At 30.5% G+C, this 17,332-nt stretch overlaps 1 protein-coding gene across 11 annotated transcripts in view; it reads right to left on the reverse strand.

Annotated features, from left to right (window-relative positions):
- Positions 1-1,696: 1,696 nt before the first annotated feature.
- Positions 1,697-17,332, reverse strand: part of LOC132719870 (uncharacterized) — a 90,084-nt gene continuing 74,448 nt past the window's right edge. For 6 of the 11 annotated variants that reach the window (XM_060703807.1, XM_060703810.1, XM_060703809.1 and 3 more), the window contains 17 exons: positions 15,617-15,729; positions 13,453-13,645; positions 12,905-13,184; positions 12,295-12,551; positions 11,433-11,552; positions 10,282-10,437; positions 9,545-9,658; positions 7,599-7,772; positions 7,136-7,369; positions 6,796-6,882; positions 5,867-5,953; positions 4,987-5,082; positions 4,109-4,216; positions 3,495-3,650; positions 3,062-3,154; positions 2,545-2,688; positions 1,743-2,318 (listed from right to left, as the gene is read on the reverse strand). In XM_060703807.1, the coding sequence (XP_060559790.1) occupies positions 2,277-2,318; positions 2,545-2,688; positions 3,062-3,154; positions 3,495-3,650; positions 4,109-4,216; positions 4,987-5,082; positions 5,867-5,953; positions 6,796-6,882; positions 7,136-7,369; positions 7,599-7,772; positions 9,545-9,658; positions 10,282-10,437; positions 11,433-11,552; positions 12,295-12,551; positions 12,905-13,184; positions 13,453-13,645; positions 15,617-15,729 (2,454 nt within the window). In that variant the 3' untranslated portion in view covers positions 1,743-2,276. Of the gene's footprint in view, positions 2,319-2,544; positions 2,689-3,061; positions 3,155-3,494; positions 3,651-4,108; positions 4,217-4,986; positions 5,083-5,866; positions 5,954-6,795; positions 6,883-7,135; positions 7,370-7,598; positions 7,773-9,544; positions 9,659-10,281; positions 10,438-11,432; positions 11,553-12,294; positions 12,552-12,904; positions 13,185-13,452; positions 13,646-15,616; positions 15,730-16,483; positions 16,504-17,155; positions 17,203-17,332 lie in introns of all 11 variants that reach the window. The other 5 variants (XM_060703811.1, XM_060703812.1, XM_060703808.1 and 2 more) reach the window with 4 other exon arrangements.

Raw genomic sequence — 17,332 nt, forward strand, 5'->3', positions numbered from 1 at the left:
GCCCCCTGGATAGCAATACCTGGCTAGCATACATACTGCTTCATATTTAGGGCACATGTACAGTAATTTTTTGTAAGTGAATTAAAAAAGTGAAATCGCTTTTTGAATTTTAATCTGACACAACGTGAAACAAATCCTGTATGGTTCATGAACAGCTGTATTGTATCTATCAAATGTGTAGATTGCGTTTTTTGTCTAATTAGTAAATAATATTGGTGATATAGGTTTGGCAAATTACTGCTATGTTATCAGTGGGGTTTTACAACTATCACAGACTTTTAAAGAGATCTAATATTCAGTAGACTGTTCAAAATAAAACAAAACACTTGCTTAAATAACAACAGATTTAATAAATGGAATTAATTCAAAATTTTAAATATATAAATTTCGTAATTGAAATAAATGTTTTAATAAATAAATATTTGAACATTATTAACAAAGTAAACAACACACATGGTGCATTTTCAATCCTTAAAACTAATAACTACAGAAAATTCAATGGCACAGGTTTTCTAAAAGGAGGGAGATGTAGTAAAAAAATATCATGCATACTGACAGCTAATGAATTGAAAACATTGCTAGAACTTAAAACAATAATAATAAATCTCTATCTATCTATATATAAATAAACATTTTTTAATAAAACCAAATACCGTGCTTCAAATGTAAACATGTGATTTTTGACTTCACATGGATAAAATAAAATATAAAAAAACAAATGTATAAGTGGACGGAATTGTTGCAACACAATGCATAATTGTGCGCTTCCATTGCATCATACAAGATTACATGAGCTATCAAACCCTTTCAGTGTCACATGTGATAATGGATAGATCCCTATATGAACCAAGCTTGTCTAAATCAAATAGCCAGCAACATCACTACAATAGGACCAGACTCTACACGTGTTGCCTATTCTAATAATGACATCCATTTTATCACATTTGACCCTGTCCTATACAGACGGCAGACAAGACCATGACAATATTTCAGTGTAATTCAGATTAATGTTGCCGAGACTCACACAACGTCTAAATAAATTGTTAGCATATCTAAAGTAAAGTGTCAGAATATCTGACCTATGTCTTCATAAAACAAACGCACATTGTATACAACTAACAGTTGACAAAAAAACAAGATGAGCAATACATAAAATAAATTATATAGTGAATTAAAACGTAAATACTTGTGCAGGTTTAATAATAAAACATTTGATAGTGTTACAATATTTTGAAGCATGATAATAATGATACATAAATACTATGCTTCATCTGCGTATCTACTGGAAAGGTAGTACATCTTTGGCCTGAATACCTTACAATAAGTGTTTATAGAAGCATCTGAATACTGCTATAAATGAACCACACCTCTTTACCACACCTCAAATTATGATTGAAGCAAGTTAATGATATATTTACTGCAATATCAACGCCTGTATTTACTGATATAAAAAGGTTCATGTATAAAATAAAATAAATTCATCCCCACAGCATCAAGTGCTCAAAAATGAAAGCTTTTCTTTTTCAAAAAATGTGTAGTTATATAAGTGCATACACACTGGAACATTATATTGACATTATGCCCTAAATAATCATTATCAAAAAAATATCTTACAAAAATATAGCTTTTGTTTCATGACATGTTTTCTGAAATCAAAAAATTTAGATTTTTTATGTTTATGCATGTTTCACTCTGTTGTATCTTTTAAACATAAAGGTATGTCAAGTGATTGATCAATTTCTACAGAAATAATTCATTAATTTGACCAAATTTTAATAGGCATATTAACGTCATATTTTACAGTTCTACAAATGACATGGCCTTCCTTTTTATGAGCCCTGTAGATATTGATATTATTTTATTATCAAAGATATCTCTGTAAAGAGTAGTCAAAAAGTACTTTTAAAATATTGTTGACCTAATATTATATCCTACAACATGCCATGAAATAACCATTCAAAATGTATGTGCATTGAAATGTGTGTGTATACACAACATATTTGAACAAATAATGTGTAAACACAACATATCTGAATAAATAATATACCAGGATGAATTTTCCACCCAAGAAGAATTTTCAACCCAAATCTAAAATCATGCCACAACAGTTTCAAATAAAAAAAAATCACTGTCTTTATGCGATTATTTTCAACTTTGAACCCATTTCTGATTCATGAATCATATCTGATTTAAATGTTGTCTACATGATATCACATATCTGCTGCTATGGAAACCTGCTTGACCTACTTCTTTTTCATTTTGACCTTGACCTCAATTCACTTGTTCACATTTCCTTCCTCATATAGCTTGTATACCAGCTGAAACAATCAAACAGTCTATATTACAATATGTTGACATTACAAAAATTATGGAAGGCTCATTACAACAACATCAATATCAACTAAATTCTAGAAATATGTAAGCAGTTAAACCACCTTCCTAATTTAATTCAAATCTCTAAATAAACAAATATAATGAAACTGGGGATTTATTTTATCAATGGCATATTAGAGAAACTTGCTAAAATACAAATGCTATACTTACACTCTTAAATTTGACCTTGAGATTCTCTACAAATTGTTCAGGTGTTTTCCCAACTGGAACTAAACTCTCGAGGGGTTTGCCTGGCCTCTCACGAGAGAACGTTTCCTCAAGACCAACGGGAATATAGTCTGTGTTTACCTCAACCTATTACATAAAAACAAACAAGTTACAGTCAATGCAGCTTTTACTGTTTGTAGTTTTGTTGCTGTTTTTTTTAATTAGACTTTTTGGTATACTATCATGTTAATCAATTAGGCTATTCTCATTACAGAAGACAAAATGCATCAATATACAATTGTATTCTATATTTACAGGGAGAATATTTCTCCATAATGTTTGATTACATTATGAACATGACAAGTTATAAAATACTGACAATATTCCTTTGCTTTTATCTTCAACAAATTGAAATAAAAAAGATGAACTGTGATATTAAAGACTGAAAGACAATATAATCTTTGAAATAAATAACTTGAAAAAAATATTAATGTTGTATAAAAAGTTTAAGAAAGATTACCAATTTATTATGAGAGATATCTGAGGCAAGTTCATCATCTCTGCGGGCATCTGCTACACGCACAAATATAGACGATCCCTCCAGCAAGTGGATCTATACATATGAAATATGAAACACTTAAAAACATATATTTTATGATGAAACACTCAAGAACCTATATTTTATAAAATGTGAAACATTTGAGAACCTATAACTATCAAAAAGAAAGACAACCTAAATGTTAATCATTACTGATGGAGAATTTATTATATATTATCGATTTTAACATGTTTTTTAATTTACATAATTTTTTCATACCTTACATTTTTGTTGTTGTTTTTATTCACTTTTCATGAGATGACATTACATCTTACATAATGTTTATGAGCAGATGTTTAATCTTTTTATATATCTCTACAGTTGTTAATAAGATGAAAGTTATGTAAAAATATACCCCATTATTTCTGATGTTTCTCTCCATCCATTCCTTGCATGGTTCCCTTGCCAGCTGTTTGAGTATTGTTTGTGAAGGAGAACCAGCAAATAAAGGAAGTTGGAACGCCTGAGTAGTACAATACTTGTCTGTGAATATTTGCACTGCTGTCCAAGCCTTGATAAAATACAAAGATCACTCAGTGACATTACCAAAATTATATAATGTTAATTTTTCCATCTGAATTTGACAGTTTGGCCCTTTTTAACTAAATACGGGTATCTAATTTCCATAATATTATCATCTCAACATGGACAATGTAACAACAACAATGCCATAATAAAGTTTATCAGATAAAACAAAAAACAAAAATTTTAAATACCTATATCATAAGACATTAAAGTTGTGGGACCTTATAAAACATTTTATGTCTATGACATTTGTATTTAACTTTGATTTGGAGATGCCAATTGTACATCTATAGGGTTTTGATATATTTACCAGCCAAGCTGAGGAGTCTGGTAAAACTATTAGGAGGAACAGGCTGGAGGGTCAGGTATTTTATGATTGTTAGTAGTGCTCAAAATAATGACCAAAGATCAATGTACTTAAATAAAAATGGTTAGAAAGTTTACCTGCTCTAGAAGACCATATTTGTAGTTTTCTTTTGCTACACTGACTGAGATTTCTTGTAGATGAATAATCATAGTGAGGAAACGATGATATGAACGTCGAGGAAAATGCTGAAATAATAATACATCAACATAGGTAAAACTCATGTCTGTATGTAATTAAATAGGACTGGTAACTATTAGGTTTTACAGTCAACATCACTTTTTCTATGAAAGTCGTTATGAATTGGAGCAGAAAGGGTTTTCTGCTTAGTGCAACAGTAACCTTAAATACTGTAGGTTAGTTAAGAAACAGCAATATAATTTAGAATAGTTACCAAGCACCTATAACAAAAACAGGATAGTCATTACCCTGGATAATGGCAGGTATACAATGGGCCTTTTTAACAACTGCATTTGTATATTTATATAAAAAAAACAAACTGGTTAAAACATAAGTACTTCTAAAGGACAAGGAAAACGTTTTCTAAAAGTTTATGATTTATTTTATGTCTGACTTTTTTAATTTATGTATAAACAAAAATTGCTGGGTTTCTGCTATAGTAATAAAAACTAGTGGTATGGTATTCTGAGGGTCCCGGGTTCCAGTCCCAGTCAGGCTGCACATTTTTCTCACCCTGTGACATTTGGCGCCCAACGTGGGGCAGTGACTGATATAGCTCAGAATTTAATTTACATTGCTCTGTATTTCTGTGTGAAATATAGCAGGGGAGTATGTCATGGTTCAAAACTGTTCACTAACTAGGGGAGAAAATGTGTAAGCAGCTGGATAGCTCAGTCGGTATAGCCGCAGAACGGTATTCTGAGGGTCCTGGGTTCGAGTCCCGGTAAGGCTGCACATTTTTCTCACCTCGTGACAAATACAAACCCCAACAACATACCTTAAAGCCATCTTTCCACGTGGGTGAAGTATTTGTACTTCTGACATCAAGAAGTTCTGTAAATGTTAACTTGTCATAGGTTGCATGTGGAGCACCCTGTAAATATATATCCACAAATGGTGACAATATAACACAAAAACAGGTTAAACTTTGTGACAGGTAGTTATGAGATTTGCTGGCCTAAGTATTGAGATAGGTTAGTCTGAACATCAGTGCAGTATGACCAGACAAAATACTGTACATTGTCTATATTATGAAATTTTGAGAATAACCTACCTATATCTGTCCTACCTATGAACTGTTCCAAAGTCAAAACAGGAAAATTACGTAATACATATTTAGCATAGTAAGAGTAAGGGATGGTTCTTAAGAATTTTTTAAAATACAGTTAAACAATTTGTTGTTTAACTATTCTTATTCAAAAAAACATTATTTTTTTATATCTGTTGTTAAAGATCAGATTATTAACAACCAAATCAGATGCTTCAATATAAAATACATGAAAATGAATGATTCAAGAAAAATGCATCACATAAATTTTAAGTTTAAAAAGTTAAAATTGCTATCAAATTGTGGCAATACATAAATTTTGAGTCAAAGATAAAATTCTTATCAATTTTCAAATGGTCATTTCTGTTTTTCCCCATATATAAAACAAATAGTGTAGGTATGTATGGCTTATTGAAATTAACATTATATTGTCCATTAAATGAAGTTGATCAAATAGCTTTTTTATACATAAATTAAGGAAAAGTGAAAAATAAGTACTGATGATCAAATAGATAACAGGAATAATAAAGAAACCACCTGACATATTTTAGGGAAAATCATAATAAGTTATTCATGTTTCATCAATAATGACATCAAATGATATACATACCAGATAAAAGGCTGCTGGAGGGTTGAGACACATATGAGCATGGGTAAAGTTTGACCAGGGGAGATTTACCGCACTGTCCACAGCCACCTGAAATAAATAATACAAATGGTGTTAACTTCCAGTTTACTTAGAGAAGGTTACTGGTTCTATTTAAAGATACCTGTTTATCACTAAAATAATGCAATTAAGGACGTTTTCCGGAGTTTTCATACAGACATGTAGGCAAAATTAAAACTGTTCAATAGAATTTCTTAAAACTTGGCATGTTGTTAGAATATAATAACAGAAACATTTTAAGTGAAAAAAAAATTTGGGGGGTTACCGTCCTCGTTATTGAGTTATCTGCCCCATATTGGACTCTTTTTTTGGCCATATTGGACTTTATCAAGGGCAGATAAATCACAATGAAGATAAACAATACCTAATTTTTGTGTGAAAATGACATTACCAGATATATAAATTATTGCATGTCTGCACTGATATTGGTTAGTTTAACCAATGGTTGATTTTAACCATTTTTGTTAGTTTATCTTTTGACTATCCCGGTTTAAACAAGTGGCTTACCAAAGTTGATAAGTTAACCTGACTTGGTTAAATTTAACCGTTGGTTAACATTTAACTCAGGGTCAATTTAACCAAAATTTATACAATTTGGACGCTGTTATTATAGTATTAGACATTTAATAAATCTTCCCATGACTTTTTTTATAAACTGCTTCAATGTATAATGCCAAACCAATTTCTGATCTAGAGTACATATGATAGCTATATACTTATATCAGGCCCTCTTGCTTATATACAGTGTTTGTTATCAGTCTTGTGATGATTTTATCCCCTTTTTAAACACCTCTGTTTAACTTGAATGATCTTGTCATCACGTTCACTTATGTTTATGTATTACTTTATCTAGTTATAAAAGAGTCACGAACCTTGATGCCATGTTTTGGACTATACTGGCAGATAAAGTTCAGATCTTGTTCCAAGGTTTTCACATCTGGTGTCTTTGTCAGTTGATTCTGAAGGAAAAGTACGGCACTTCATATGAATAAAATCTTATTCAAAGCTTCTTAAAATTAGTAACAAAATATGTTCTTAAATCAGCTAAATAAATGTAAGATTAATTTACTCTATTCACTGAGGAAATATTCTATAAGGATACGTTTAGCGCAGTGTGTCAAAAGTTTACTGTTTCTCTGTCAATATTATTGATAAAGAGATTTTTTTACAAACAGAAAATATTTTCAGAAAACAATTCTTCGTTAAACTTACTCTGATGTATTCTTCCATGTTTTTATCACTCCGTAAGAAGCTTTCCTTTGCAGAGGCAACAAGTGCTATAACTTCGCGTATTGTTCTCCGTGTACGTCGCATCATACTGTGGAAGAGTCGAGTCTCTCCACGTGTCGGCATTGCCTTTGAGGAGTAATAAACACGGTCTGAGTACTTTGGGCGTGGCTGCCATAATCCCATACGTAGCCAATCTCCCTTTGGAACTTTACTGGACTGTTGTAATATAGAACATGGAAAACATGTATTACAATCAAAACATAAATCACTCTTAAACATTATCCATCAATCCAAAAGAAAATAGACCTAGAAACATAACCTTCACTTTATGAGAACTTCCGGGGAAAAAAACTAATCTTTTTATCTTAATCAACTAAAATTTTAAAAATAAATTATGTTTATTAGTCCAGTTTATTTGGGACAAGACAGCAATGTGTATGTTTACCTCGAGGGCTTTCCCACCAGAGCCCCTTGTCACTTTAACAAGCCTCACCAGGACAGAGGAACATGGTACGATCCTAGTACCAGAATCACGCAAGCATGCTTCTGTCAGGGGATCAACACCATTAGGTCCCTGGGCAAATAATCGTAACTGATGAGCTCCTTCATTCAATGACACCTGAAAGACAAAAAAATTTACATGTTTTTATTGTTATAGTACAGTAAGTCTTATATATATTATAAATATAATGTTCAAGCTACCATCCTGGTATCTACTATACCTTAAGCTAAATCAACTGACATTTTTCCCTCTTTTCTCTTTTGTTTCTCTTTTTTATGTAAATGCTTTAAAACATTGAAATAAAATGATTCATGTAAGAATATAGATATCAGTTAGAGTCAGATAATTATTTAACAGTAGTTGGGTAGAAGGTATTAGGGTTTGAATACATGTATAAGGTTTAATAAATGGAGTAATGTAAATGCAGAGTTCACTTCTCTAAAATATTTAAAACTTCAGGAGACAGTGTACAAATTGAAAGCCAAAAAAGTAGAAAATAAAATAATATTATTTGAAATCATTTAAAGAAGAAAGAAGAGTAATTATTTTAAGAATTACTTCATATTTTCTTTTATTATCAAAGAGAAAAAGAGCATTATCGTGTATACAGCTTGTTAATGTCAAGTTACTCAGTCAGTAGACCCGCAGAAAAGTATTCTGAGGGTCCTGGTTTTGTGTTGTTTTTTTTTCAGACTGCACATTTATTCTGTGAAATCTAGATTAAATTTCAATAGTAGTATATTTTTGGTAGAGACAGTTTGGAAGCCAGGTTCTCCTGCTACTACATTAGTGTCAGGTTTTGCCAGACTAAGAGAACAACTTAACAGTATACAACTGTACATTTATTTAATCATTATTGAAATAGAACTGGGTAATGTTTGTTATTGAATTCTTATTTTGCCAATGATGTGACACTGTACTCAAAGGTCATGGTCTGCACTGTTTGCTTTTCTATCAGTAAATATTTTAAGAATAAGGGTCTATAAAATTTACACTGAATGATAATGAAACATCAGACATGTTTTGACATAGGCAGATGTGCTGAAAAAATAATTGCTGAAAATATTAAAAATTTTGAAGGAGAATAAACATGTTAATTTTTAATAATTGATAATTTTATACTGGTAACCATAGAAAAGAATTATGTAGATTGGCTGAGGAGAGTACAATTTCTACTTTCTACAAAATATTTTACACAACAAATTTGTTTACCTTTGACCAACTTGCCTATCATATATGAACAAAAATATATAAAAGTACTGGCATAAATAAACATGACAATGTCTATGACACATTCATCAAGATTTACACTTGAAAAAAATAACAACAAATACTGAATATACACATTCATTTAGTATCTGGTGAAAAAAAAACCCCAATGATCTATAGAATATACTTTTCTGTTCTTTAGAATAAATTATAAATTTACAACCATTTCAGTCAGATTATTCATTAATGGAATTGTCATCCCTAATTAGATGACTTTATTATTACTAATAAGAATGGCCAAGAAACATTTGTTTGTTACTTACATGGATACATATTAGTTATACTTGCATAATTATTATACTAAGTCAAACTTCTTTTTACTGACAAACTATGTTGCAACACTTTTTTAAAACTTCCCATACTATTCAAAAATATTTACTAAAATGAGCCAAAAGTAACAAAATATTATCACTTTCTTTCCCAGCTAAAGTTTATATAAGTATATTTAAAAAAACCAGCTACTTCAAAGATAATAATGTTTTGTTTCACAAAATGTTTAATTTCAGTTTAACTTGCCATGATCCAAATTCCTCCAAAATTGCTTCTCTTCATTTAACAAATTTATAGTTCTGTTCTCTATAATCAATATATATAATCAATATCTATAATCAATAACTTACTTGCATAGGTTTATCAACTACAGGCTGCCTCTCTGTCCCGGTCTCTACAAAAATGTTCAGTGTACTATATCCCACTACAGTCAGTGTCTTGTAAAAATTGTCTATTGTATAAACCTAAAAAATAAAATATTAATAATCATAATACCCATTCCCTTCAGTAGTTTGGTGATATCAACTTGCACACAAAAACTTTGATGCCAATGCATACATGAGTACAATAGCCCTCAAGTTCTTGGAATAGTCAAGCTCAAAATTGAAAACAACACATCAATTTTAAAGGGTATAAAACCTACCTAGGGCAGTCTTTCATTCATACAGATAAATTGATTTTTTCATCATGAAAATCATAGGAAGGTTCTAAATTAAAGGAATAATGTTTGTAAATATTTTAGTTAGGACTAGAAGTGCATGTGTAAAATCATCACTATACCAACAATGAAAATAGCAACAGTATATCCAATGGTTATAGGAGTTCTCATCTGTGTAATATAAGGCATAAATTGTTGCTATTGTTTATAGATAACTTTAATGTTTGACCTTTTGACATCATCATACAAAAATAATAAACCCATTATCTGCTGAGATACCTGAATGAATTTGGAAGATTTTTAAAAGATTTGGAAGGCTAATATTTAAGTATAGGCTGCTTGACTCTACACCTGTGACAAAAACTTTGCATACATGCTTTTAGTGTTGTAGAATTATCATATCCATCATGGTATAAATAAATCATATACCTTAAGAAGTAGTGTAGCAGTTGGTGGTATATTTGTCTCTCTAAATTCTACTTTTTCTTCGTACACTGGATTATAGACATCACTGTCTAATTTCACACCTGTGTTTATATCTTTGCCATACAATTCGTAGCGGCGGTCAAGTATACGTCCAGCAACCTTTAATATAAATGTTTAATAAATTAATTCATTTTTTTTCTTGTTTATGACAGTGTTAGGATGTATGGTTTCAAATTATACAAGCACTATACAAATGTCATACAGTCATTTTCCCAGTTTTCAGGTGATAACAGATCATAAGAGCCTTAAATTTTCCCTGCAGTGTATAAGTCATGCTTCTTTAACCAACTCCATAGTTTTCCCCACAAAATATTTGCAGTAAAATCTCTGCCAAATGACATATTAAATGAAAGGCAGCCAATTATAGCCAGTTCACCTGACATATTCATAGAATCCTTTTTTAATTTAGTTGATTATCCTCTTGTTTAAATAATGAAGAAAATATGATGTATATGATGCATAAACACTTCAATAATGCTCCCCAAATTTTACTCCTTTTATTTAAATAAAATGTGAAGGAATACAAATGCATAACCAGTATTTATCACACACCCATGCTGATTTTGCGACTCCGTAAATATGGTATTGCACGGCCCTGCATATATTTTGACATGACATCATTAGCGTTATACAAACATAGTGTAAAGACGCGCAAATTGTTAGCGTAATACTATAGGCGCGTCAGTGAAAAATAACTCTTATTTCACTTTAAACGGTCCTTATTTTGGGTGTGTGATAAATAGAATGTTAAATTCGTGTAAGTTCATTACTGAATTTATTGAACTCATTGAATAAAATAATATTATGCTCGCCAGAGGCTCGCATAATATAATTTTATTCAACTCGTGCAATAAATTCAGTATTGAACTTACACTCATTCAATATCCTCTATATATTTAATATACATCATTATTCTGTTAGCTGTTATAGTATCATGATAAAATAGCTTGTCTGTTATACATCTACTTTTAGCTATACAATTTCAGATTAAACAGTGTATTTAATTTCTACATTGTCGGTTAAAGTGACTCACCTTGTTCAAGCTTGTTTTATGAATCATATTAACTAGGTAACTAACATACAACAGTTTATACCTTAGTAAAGGTAGCAGAGTCAGGTAGGTATCTACATGCATCAATATATACATCAAAACCATCTCCTAACAGGAACGGTTCTTTAATTGGAGTCTTTCTTTCTAAAGGTAACCATGCAAACTGAAATATATATAAAACAGTTTCTTCACAAACAAATCCCCATTTATCTTTTGATAGATAAACATTTATTGTAAATGAATGTACATATAACTTCTTTGAATAAACCTTAGAAAAACTTGCTTTTTTCACATAAAACAAGTCTTTCAAATTAATGAAAGACCTATTTATAGACAAATTTTCTGAGCTTTCAGAGTTATTTCTAAACTATAGTAAGGGAAACAATAGAAGCAATAGTGCTATGCAGCATTCATGTAGCTTAGTTTTCTAAATAATCGACCTTAAGAAAAAGCACAATAACTTTCAACATTTAGCAACAGAAATTGTCATAAAACCAGGTTTTCCTTCAATGATAAAAGAAAATGTCTGTGGCCGTTTGCACAAAATACTTTTCCTCCATTACTTAGATATGAAAAATACTTAGATATGAAAAAAAAACAATGACAAAGGACCAATTTCCCACAAAAATGACAAAATCATAAAAACCCTGTACTATGCAAGGGCACTTAATGAAATAAATCTGTGAAAATTCAAAAGTTGAAACCCCATAGAAAATGTAAGAACAGATGCATACAGATTAGTATTTCTATTTTATAATTATTACATTGAATTTAAACATAAAAACATGTTTATGCCTGCCCACTTAGCTAATTGCTGAAATTCATCAATCTAATATAAACCAAAATATATATTTCTTTCAGAAAACCTCACTAATAGAACCTATGACAAGGTCAACAACTCTTACCTCAGGTAATGTATCTTCATCATCAACATCAGAGATGTCACTAGGGGTTAGAGAGCCTGGTCTAGGCTGACCTTGGAATATATAAATTCTCAAGGTGGCTTTGCCATATCGTTGCAAGTCCCTGGAATATGGTTGATCACTAACAGGGATCTGATTGGGTTCAGCAATGGGTGGTTGAAAAAGTGGAATGGTATGAGTGCCTTGATTTATGGACATGATGTTAGGATTGAAAGTTCTTCTCTTCTTAACAGATAAGTCTGAAAAAGAAATGTGTGCATGAACATTTGCTTAAACTTCAAGAAGAAATATCAACAATAAAACTATACAATGTACTGCTCTAATAAAATCTACAGAATATTACAAGACTTTGTAAGACTGAAAATTCTTTATTCTCTTTGAAAAGGTGTTTATTATGAAAGAATGGCTAAAAATGCATTGTTGGCAGTCATTTATTTTCATTTAATTCTTCTTTATAATACTCAACACATCATACATTACTAATCTGATTATTATACTAAGCAAACCAGTTTACATTAATAGACATAAATAACATAAATAACAGAAGCTGTGTATGAACTTTTTAATAAATATTTTCATAAAGTAGACATACTCTCCTCACAGTTGACTAGAGGCAGGTATGACCAGGCTACACAAGTCTCCTCGTCATATAACGAGGCTTCTTGTGCACCCTGATCTGGCATCATAAAATCATCTAACGCATCAGACTGACGTTTCTTGAGGTAGAGGCGAGCAATAAGGACCATGTCACCCTGGTACTCTACATCCTGAAAAGACGCTTCTTGTTGACCAAAAACATGGTAGCCAAACTTAAAATTAGAGCGAACTGCTGTAGTACTACAGGTGACAGGGCTGGTAGATGATTGTACAACCTGAAAATATGTACATTTATGTAGATATAACAGTAATTAGAAAATAATGCATGCTAAAATATTTCATATATTTAAAAAATAATGCTAAAATTGGAGCATGTAAGTGATTGTAAAACCTCAAATTTGGACAGATTCTACAGGTATCAACGTACAGTACTCAAATAAACTTAAAATATACATTTGTTAAACTTTAACATTTCATTCACCACTTTCCAATCAAAACAAAAACTCTTTATAATCAAACTTCACACTTTCTTGATATATTTACCTTTCCAGTAGAAGCATAATAAGCAGTGAGTCTAACTTTCCCCTCCCCCGGCTCTGCATGTTTAACCCGGTCCACCTGGAACCCCAATGTCATATCTTGGAGTGCCATAATTTGAGGGGGAGAAGTTGAGCGAGGCGCTCTGCGTTGGATGGAGGGTAGGCGGTCCTGCGGGGTTACCGGCACCTGCTGTGCGCTACAACAACAATTATAATTTTCGTTAACAGAATATTTTAACATGCTTATTATTTCCATGGCAACAGTTTATATGCTGAATACATGAATACACAAAAATACTAAGTTGTTTATCTAAGAAAGATACCTATTGAGAAAGTTACTTATGATCATTACTGAAAAATGTACTCATAATATACAAATGTAGATAGTTTTGATTGCTTTAATTGAACAAATATACAGTAACATATAACTATAACACTTATAAAATGTCTAACGTAAAACTTATGACATATTATAATAATCATCAATACACTGTTACTGAATTATGAAATAATCACATCTGTAAGATGCAAAATCAATGTAATAAATAATCATAATTATAATAAAATAGCACATAATATAGAAATTTCTATTTTCAAAATTTCAAAAGAGAAAGATATAGCATATAATATAGAAATATTTATTTTTCAAATTTTCAAAAGAGAAAGATCTAGTGTTTTTATTAAACTAGGTTATGAAAATATAGATTACAAAAAATTATTATCCAAATGCTAATATGAAACTGATATTTCTTAGACTAATGCTAAAGGTTTCTTTGCATGTTGCTTAATCATGCCTTTAATTGTCTAAACCTGATTTGAGTTCTTGTCTCTTTAAAGTTTATAGAATTTTATCATTGAAACAAAATATGTAGTTGATACATTGATAAAAGTTCACCATCACATCACAGTTAACTATATCTACACAACAGTCATTTCTTGGAATGGTGTTACATTAAGAAATTGGCCAAAGCCTTTATCATATTGATAATTAAGATAGACAAGAAAAACTTACTACATCTATAAAAGAGAACTAAAAAGCTAAATATTGCATACACCAGCAGCAAATTCTACCAAATTAATGCACTTAGTTTCAGTGAAAGCAAACATTTTATCCTTACAAAACAAAAGGTAAAACTACTATATAAAAGCTAAAATATATATTTTTTTTTTTAAAGATTACAAGATATTTTCCTTTCTAAACTATAATAATCCTTCAGAATGCTACTGTAAATAATGACTCACTAAAAAAAAGACTGTACCGGTATATATTGTTGGCTAATAAATTAAGCACTAAGTATTTGATAATAAAAATTCATCGAAACTTTTAATTGTTTCAAATAAGACCAATGTTATGTACATACATGTATATAGCAGGGAAAGGATAAAGATGGGTAAGGTTTTAACATTGTAAATAAGTTTGCTACAAACTGTCTAGCAAATTAACTTATATATAATAAAGGGAAACAACCCAAAACCAAAAACAGGAAAGGGATTTTACAGGAACAATAATGCCCCTAACAAATTCTCTCTTACACTTTATAGCAAAATAACCATTGGGGAAATTATTGTTACTATATAACACTTAAAGAAAAATCATATACACTGTATTCTGTGTAACAGGATCTATCATCGCAAATAGTAAAATAATAATTATTTCTGAAAAGACGGCAAAAAACTGAACATTCAATTGAAATATTCTATTGCATTTGACAGTCATGTATTGTGATTGAGCCAAGTCTCTGTTTGGTCTTGTCACATTTACATATCAGAGAAACAGATATTTTTGTTTTTCAGACAACTGCATTCTACCAAAATAATGAACAGTGTAGGAAATAATCCAGATTTATCACTACATTATTCTTTAATTGAACAGTTTATTGAGATAGACTTGGAACCAAGGTCATAGTAACAAGAGTTGTCCAAACCGTTAGACAACATGAACTATCTGATCATTTGATTTATGTCCTAACTTACGAAGCTATAAAAATTTACTTCAGTTTACATACATGTATTTTACATATCATAAAAGAGTATAAATGTTCATTTAAAAAACATCATTGACGAATATTGTGTAAGGGAGAAAAGCAAGGGCATAACTAGCAAGGGCATAACTAGCAACTGTTTATTGTGGGGGTAAATGGTCACAAAATTGTGCCAACACTTTTTACCTTCCCCTCTTCTGTTTTCTTGGTGTATGTAAGGGGCTAGCTGTAGGTGGTGGGGGTATATTTTTTTTAGGTGTGTACACCGGAATGTTGATTTCCGGAGCCTCTACTATCCACTGCAACAAACAAAGGATGTTAGTAATGAAGCAATATAACATCACAAGGGCGCCTTGATTAATAACATGAAGTTTCTATCTTTAACATTTGTCTTCTTTAAAAAAAAATGCTTCATAAAAAAAAGAAAAGTCTCTTTGCTTTTAGATGTTGTTCAACATAAATGGTTTTTATTTACTTGGCATTACATCTCTATGGTATAATAATTGATATATGAAGACCTTTTTTCTAGATAAAATAAAACTGAATTGATTATCCATTAAGATGGTAAGTATCAGGTGAATAATTCGTATAAAATATTGATTTCTTTTTAAATCTGTAGACAAATTAGTTTGATGCAGAAACTTCAAAGTTGTTTTAACTATTTATATTTTAGTTTGACAGCAAGCTACATGGTGCAGGTACATAAAGCCCATATAGTATTTACTCATTATATACAAAACAGTGCAAAAAAAAGAGTAGTAAAACATTAATTTTCAAACATGCATTGTAACACATAAGAAAATATTATTAAGCATTTTTGTAGTAGTGAAATTCATAATGTATTATTTTAGTATAAAAAAGCAATAAACAAAAATGTATGAGCCTATTGCTACATAATAATATTATATGGTAATACTGATTTGTAGAAAATATTTCATCACAGTCACCAATTTTTCAACACATGACTTTATAAGTTAAACACACACATTATTACATACACCCTTTGTAAGACACAGTACTCAGTTTTCAACACTTATGGTGATCATAACAAACCTAACGTAATTATATACATCCTGGAAAATATCTTTATTCTGTTAACTTTTCATTCTATATGCACATTAAATCAAGTCATTTTAATTTAATCATTTTTGGCCAGACTATATCCATGCTAGACTACATACTGTCAGATTTGTTTTTTTTGTTCAATTCTAGTATTCTGCTACATAGTCATCCCTTAAGCTGCTAATTGATTGTTCGGGTAAGTGTTTAAGTAGAAACAAGTCAATATCTTTATAAATTATGGAAAATATTTAACAGCAGTGAATACAAGTTCCTAATGAACTCAATCTTTTTTAGTAAAAGCTATATGTCACACGATGTGAAAGTACATAATTTGTAGCAGTGATTCTAATATCATTTCTAATATTTCTTACAATAATCATGTAATTCATCTTCAACTTCAAATTAATTACACATATTACATTTTTCCCATTCAACCTAATGAGTTATTCTTTGACTTAAAAATATCCCAAAACACTAGTTTTGAACCATTCAACTTGATTTCTAACTTCCAGTTTGAAAAAAAAAAAATGATGAACTGTTGAAGATAAATACATTTATTTCAACGTACAAACATTCCAAGCAATATCTGGTATTAATGATAAAATTCTAGACATCTAAGTTACAAGTTATTGTTTTAGTTATCAGCAATATGGCCTTTTGTACCTTTCAATTGGGAGGATTTTTCTCTGTGGAGAATAGTCCCCAGGTATCTATGGAAACAAAATTTGATGTTGAAGACAATCACATGAATTATACTTTCATATATGCTTTGTGATACTGATGTGGATACTAAGTCATTTTATTTAGACTCAAAACAACTTTTACATCGTATTTCCGACC

The sequence above is a fragment of the Ruditapes philippinarum genome, unplaced genomic scaffold (assembly GCF_026571515.1).
Source record: "Ruditapes philippinarum isolate M1 unplaced genomic scaffold, ASM2657151v2 ctg6058_1_1_1_1, whole genome shotgun sequence".
Taxonomy (NCBI): Eukaryota; Metazoa; Mollusca; class Bivalvia; order Venerida; family Veneridae; genus Ruditapes; species Ruditapes philippinarum.